Below are 6,880 nucleotides of genomic sequence, written 5' to 3'. Positions count from 1 at the left end.
ATAATTCAAATCCAATATCGATTTATTCAAATATAACCTTTTGATATTAAATTATACTTGAAAATATTCAAATTGATAGTGTTGAAAAATTCTATAATGTTAATTTCATGTAATAAACTAAAGGTTTTAATTAATTTTATTCATTAATGGTCTAATACTAGTACACTATCGCGTTTAAGATCCAAATTTAGAGACTTATTTATTTGTATATACAATACTAAAACTGACTACCGATTACAGCTATTTTTTGATATTTATTTATATTTATCATATGCGATATCTCTTGGACTTAATGCGGTTCTTTCGTTTCTTACGCGTTGTCAACTTCACATAACGCACTTTGCCCGCATTTCCACTGCCGGATTCCAATTGCGAACTGGGTCGCCGTTGACGTAGTCGCAATTTAGGGGGCGTGGCTTTTGTGGGACGTGCATATGGGGAGGAGAAAGTGGGCGGCAATGAATGCCAATCATTACTGCGAATGGCTTCACTCGTCGGTCCATAGTCATCGTACATATTACCATAGAGCTGGGTATAGGAATTGCTATTGACATCGCTTAGAAACTCATCCACCGTAGGCATTAATGACACACCGTTAGATTGGCCACTAAATGCTGCAGCACTGTCATAACCAGTTGCCTCATCATCTTCATATCCAATTGATGAACCCGATTGATCCTCGTACCCTGAAGGCGAGTCCTCTGGATAGTCATCCAAGTGCTCCTCGCTTTCCTGCACATGATTTAAGGTTTTCTTTGGCGGAGGACTACGATAATTACTACGAAAATGCACTCTCTTGCGTTTGCGTCTTCCTGAACCAAATTTGTTGAAATATTCATGTTGCAGTGCAGCCAAAAAGTTGTTATTCAATAACTCATTGTTTTCCAGTTCCGGCTCCGGCTCCGGCTCCTGCTCCGAATCTGGTTCCATTTCCAATTCCGACTGCATTTCGAAACTGTTGATGTTATTGTGGTGCTTCTGCTTTTTCTTCCTCTGCTGCTGTGACGCTGAGATGGCAGCCAAAATGTTTGGTGTAAAGATTTGCTGCAACTTGAAGCTGCCAATGCCAGACGCTGTGGCAGGAGCTGTGGCAAGATAGCTGCCACTACCATTTGGCTTGAATGTGGCTGACATTGTTGTTGTTGCTGCCGCTGCCGCCGCCGCCGACGCTGCCGCTTCCTGATTGTAGTTATCGAACAGTGCGGGTCCATAGTTGGGCGCCAATGTGGGCATCACGGACATGGGCGTGGCCGCAGATGCCATTACTTGCATAAGATTGGGCGACAGGACGCCAGTGCCACTTGCCGTTGTCGTATAGCCCAACAGCGACACATGTGGCTTGCCATGGGGAGTGGAGTGGTGGATTTGTGGCTCAAGCGAGGGTGGCAACCGTTTGTAGACCTTGTGAAAATGCGTATGCTCACGCACAATTTCCGGCATATGCAGACGTATGTGCACCCTGCACAAACATATTTCAATTGTAAAATTCAATAAATGTGAAGTTCTTTCGCTTACCTTTCACCGCTGCCAGCAGTTGCCGCATGCGTCAGCGAATTGGCCAAAATGAGGCACAGTATGGCAGTCGAATAGCGGAATTTCATCTCACTGGGTGTGTTCTGCTCCTTTGACTGGTTGTTATCCTTGCGTACGAGCGGCCTTAACGTTGGCCAACTTATGACGATCGCCCTGACGTTGTCGTCTACTTTTATTGCGAAAGATATACCAAGAAAATTTATACAAAATAAAAAAGGAAAATTTATATATATACACTACGCATACAGATCACATTTCATTATTGACTGAGGGGGCTTGATATGGGACACGTTGGCGCTTGGTGGACTGAGGGGAGTATAGTATGGTAACTGGTCACCTCACGTTGCCAGCTGTCTGCACTTTGAGTGCAATTTTCCATTTCCATTTTCATCCATGTCCACAGTGTGCAACGCCGCGGCGCTACAGTTTTATACTTTGTGCTATTTGATAGCTTTGAAAGCCAAACAAAAACAACAATAACAACAACAACAATAACTACAACAATCTCCCCTATGAAAAGTCAGCGGAAAACGCATGCGTAACGATTTCAATTTCATTTTTTCAAGTAAAGTAAACTTGGCTATTGGCAATTCCATTTGCTGCTGTTTGTCTCATTGGGATGCCATAAAAGTGAATAACCAACAGGCAAAGACCTTGACAAAGCGAATGACAAAAGTAAAGAGTAAAGATATAGAGAGAAAAGTATTGAGTAAAATGAAAGGTCAGTGTTGGAATTGTAAGGTGTAAGGAAGTGAAAAAATCAGTTTCCTCTCAGGTTTATTTTGTATGCTTGAAGTAAAAAAGCAGAGAGAATGAGCGAATCACTGAAAAAGATATAATTTAGAGATGCTGTAATACAGTGCTGACCAAAAAAAAATAAACAGCCAAAAGTGTGTATGTATTGACATGCATTACACTAAGAGAAACGGGAAGTAGATCAGCTATAAAAGTATATTTTGTAAACAGCTTGGATTATTCAATTATTTAAATGTATTGTGATTGCTTCTTATTTGGTTACTAATAAAGTATAACTTTTCATCGGTTTCTAAACCAAAATTAGTTTAACGTCATTTACTTTTACAATTAACTTGTTCATCCCCAATTAATACGAAACAAAAATTATTAAAAATACATTCATATCTTCTCTTGCTTGCTGAGAAAGATAACTTTGCCTCGGATTTATCTTTTACTGGAGTCAAGTTTCTTTATTTTTTTGGTAAATACAAAAACAAAACTATTTTTTGTCTTACTTAACCTTGGCTAAGTGCCCAGAAACTAAAATTTTCGTACAAATGAATATTTTTATCCGCTTTTCTGAGTCACTAAGCTGCAGCCAAATGCATGGAATAAAGAGGAGATAAGAGAACAGAATGGCTGTTTACTCCTATGATAGGGAGACGTCTGTGTTAAAGTTGGTTTTCCACCGCTTTTCTATCTCATGTTAATAGTAACAAAAAGTAATGTGACGACAACGCAATGAAAGTGTTTTACAAGGATAACCACAAGGAATATAAAGGAAAAACTTTTAAGAGATACTGTTTCAATTGAAATTAAATGGAAATTGGAGTCACAACATAACATATTTTGCTTTGTTAAAGAAAGGTGAGAAAGTTGCAACTGTGAATTTGAGATGAAAGGAGAATAGTAAAGAATCCAAAAAGATCATAAAAAGAAATTCAAAAATTAAAAAATCTCATAAAATAGAATGTAGAAAACTACTTAAATGTTCAATGACTTTTTGCACTTACATACTTGTATAATATCGACGAAAAACTAACCAATAATAATGATAATCGTCATTAAAGTGATAATGATGCTTTTGGCTTTAAGAGTAAAGTGTACAAAAAGCAGCATACAAGTAAGCAACCGTTAAATTCCCGCTTTTCCAGATAGTCTTCATATCTACTTAAACTGCAGTGCACAAGCAGCTTTAGCAACAGCAGCAGACACAAAGTAGATAAAATAGAAGAGGATGAAGAAGCGACAGGCGAAGAGAGAAAGGAAGATAGTAAGTGTGAGGCAAAAGCGTAAAGATTAACAAGTCATGATTATTAGTTGTGATGTTACCTCCGAGGGGAGGATAAAAAATAAAAAACAACTTTAGTTCTTCGACTCAGCTGCAACATCAACATTGTTGCAAATAGGTTGAAAATTGCTATTGAGTTACTGACGATCTGATGATTGCCTGACTGCCTCATGCTGACCTCTAATTTTATGTGGTTTTCCGGCCAAGATGTTTTCTTCTCAACATATGTTTGTGTATGTGTTGCATGAAAGCATCACGACGCACAACTCTTGACCTCAAATAATGCAGTTTTAGCCATTTGCTTTTGATTTTCTCACACACAGCAGGAGGAACAAAGCAAAAAGTCAAGCACCACGCAACATTTCGAGTTGACAGGCAGTAACCAAAGCAACTACAACATGAGCGATTGCAACATCTCACGCTACGCACATGTTGAGATACATGCCAAGTGTATGTTGTCAACATGTTGCAAAGCTGACCTTGGCCTGGGCCTCGCACTTGATCACGCGCTCGCTCGCTCATTTCTCTCTCGCGCTCTTTATCAACATTGTTGCTTGGTCAACTAGTTCAAGCTTATGCTAATGACTCTTCGTTATTATTATTGTTGTTGTTTTTACTTTGATGCGCTCTTCTTCCCTCTACGGTTGGGTCATTGTCTTTTGTTTTTTTTGTTTTTGCTTTGACTATTGGTGTTGTTGTTGTTGTTTCGCTCTAACATTACGTTACGCATGTGCTTTTAGTTTTAATTGTTGTTTATTTTAGCATTTGGCTTTACCATTATTTTAAACGCTATTATTGCGCCTCATCATCGTAATGGTAAATGGTAATGGTCAACATCAGTTACGCCCCTAGGTCATTGGCATTGGCCAGTTGCTCTATCTCTCTATCTCTCTTTCTAATGTAAGTGTCTTGAATAAAAAAGTTTGTGATACCCTGTAACAACTTACAAGCATGGTTATTGATTGAAAAAAGCTTGTACATTTTTGAAAGAAAATATTTAGAGTTACTTCTGAAATTTTATTAAACACTTTAATCAAAAGTGATCGACTAAGAGATAATTATAGAACAAATTGAAGCAAACGGGTTTGCTTAGGGTATTTCTGAGCTGTGCATTCTCAACTAAAGAGTAATTGCTTTTTATTTTATTATTTGTGATGATTTAACGTTGGGTGTATCTCACAATGTTTCCTATGGCTTCCTGTCTTTGCCAACGTGTTGCTGATGTTGTTGTTATTGCCGGTATTATTACTATTCGGTATTACTTTTGCCATTGTTGTTGTTACGATTGTTGTTGTTGATATTCCGCCATGTCCGGGGGCTGAAAGTTTGTTCTTTGTTGCTAGCGGAGCCAATTATTTTACAGGCCGTTTAGAGAATGCCTACAATTCTTTTGAGCTTACAAGTCGTTGATGCCGCTGTTATTGCTGTCATTGTCAAGTTATTAGCCATCATTATGGGTACCGTTACGTAAAATGATTTAACTGTGAGATAACAACCAATTTCTCTCAGTCTCATTTGTAGCAACGTTTTTGCTTCCTTTCCGTTCCTTTCCTTTGCTTTTCGTTCTTTGTGTATGTCTAACAAACAATTTGCATAACCAATGAGAGAAAGAAACAAAAAAATATGTGCAAAGAAAAATGTAAAAAACTTCAGTTGCAGTTGAAGAAATAGAACAAAACTTTCTACGTGGCCACTTGAATAATTACAGTCGATAGCTATACATTTTCCAGCCCGTTTTCTTCTTTTTTCTTTTGCAAACTTGAACAGTTCTCATATTGTGACTGTGACTCCAAGTTTGTATTACTCAGCGATTTTCTGCATTTAATTTCTAGATGGACACAAATCTCAAAGGGTTTAACTATGCAGCAAGCTCCAAGTGTGTAAATTGAATCTGTAACAGAAAGTTTCGAGATATGAGTGTATGATATTTCCAAGTACCTTATTACCTAGGTTTTGCTATCTTTGAAGCCAACTTGTCTTCCTAAAAAGATCTGAATCTTTCCTACAAAATATCTGAATTTATCCATTTTAAAATTATTCAATTATAAACTGTAAGTAACACCATAATCTGAACAAAATCTTCAATGAAGAGCATACGCTGTTCGTTTTCTCTCCAATATGCTGCGCCAATTTCTGTAAGCTTGCAACAGAGCCACAAGGCTTGCAACTAACTCGGCACTTCACAAACTGTTGCCAAGCTGAATTTTCAACTTGTTGGCTTCCTGGTTGGCTACGGCTCCGCTGAGATTTGCAGTGCCAAAGACAATATCTCCATAAATACATTCGAGTTCTCTCGAACAGAGCTGGAGTTCTTTAAATGATGTCAGTAACGAGATTTTGCTTTTTTCATTTATTTTTTCTTCTGCTAAGCAAAGGGATCTGGTTTTTCCATTTAAGATTTGAAGCTTGCTATTGGCGTTTTCTTTTATTTCGGCTTCTTACCTTTTTTTTTTTGGGTCAATGGCCAATGTTTGTGTGGCTTTTTCTAGTTGGATAGAAGCGCCTTTAGTCCGCTTTCTTCTGTCTTCGAAATGAGCAAATTTTTGGAACTCAACAAGTTTTTCCATTTGATGAAACTATTAATATGATTATCATTTTAATTGGCAATTATGTATATGGCCTGCCATTTGTTGAATTGTTTGGCCAGTTCACTGAACGAATCAAGAATCTCCTGCTATGCCTCTGTTTGTTTTGGCTTCACTCTAATGACTTTCCAAGTTGATTTGATTAACCCAACGAATCGGTTCTGCTTTGTTGTGCGTGCCGCTAATGTGAATTTGATTAATTAAATTAATAATATGATATTTATGAATATATCTTTTAAAAGCATTTCGAAATTATACTAATGGTACAACCCAAAATCCACCTAGTCTCATTGTGCCCTCTCTGTGGCCTGTGTTTACCAGAGTGTTAAACTGTTGACATTAATGCCTAGCATGATTTTGTCATGACTTCATGCCAGAGATGACAAAAATATGTTTATATTATGGGCTTATAAACATAACTGATTACGTCAGCGCGTTATCACAACATTTATTTAGGGGAATATCAAGTGTGTGAGGAAGTGGAGAATGTCGTTAATTTCGATGTATTTTGATGTGTATATTGAGTCATAACTAAACAATTATTTTTCCTTTTATAAAGTATAACTATAACATTCCGACTAGAATTTGTGCTGTAAAAATACTTTTATATCTAAAATACATTAAGGCCCGCTTTTTAAATGTCTAATTATGGGCTAATAAAACTACAGATATGTAATAACGTTAAATTTCTGACTCTGTATAGCAATTTCAATAATTAATTGATTATTTCATCTCC

At 37.3% G+C, this 6,880-nt stretch overlaps 1 protein-coding gene across 1 annotated transcript; it reads right to left on the bottom strand.

The window, feature by feature from the left end:
- Positions 1 to 267: 267 nt before the first annotated feature.
- LOC117792641 lies at positions 268 to 1,601 on the bottom strand. Its single transcript, XM_034632854.1, has 3 exons — positions 1,516 to 1,601; positions 1,156 to 1,459; positions 268 to 906 (listed from the first exon to the last, which is right to left on the bottom strand). The coding sequence occupies exons 1-3, from the start codon at positions 1,599 to 1,601 to the stop codon at positions 268 to 270; spliced, it is 1,029 nt and encodes a 342-aa protein (XP_034488745.1).
- Between the last annotated feature and the right edge of the window lie 5,279 nt (positions 1,602 to 6,880).

Source organism: Drosophila innubila (genome assembly GCF_004354385.1).
Source record: "Drosophila innubila isolate TH190305 chromosome 3R unlocalized genomic scaffold, UK_Dinn_1.0 2_E_3R, whole genome shotgun sequence".
Lineage (NCBI taxonomy): Eukaryota > Metazoa > Arthropoda > Insecta > Diptera > Drosophilidae > Drosophila > Drosophila innubila.
Note: the sequence above shows the minus strand (reverse complement) of the source record. Positions and strands in the feature narration are given on the sequence as shown.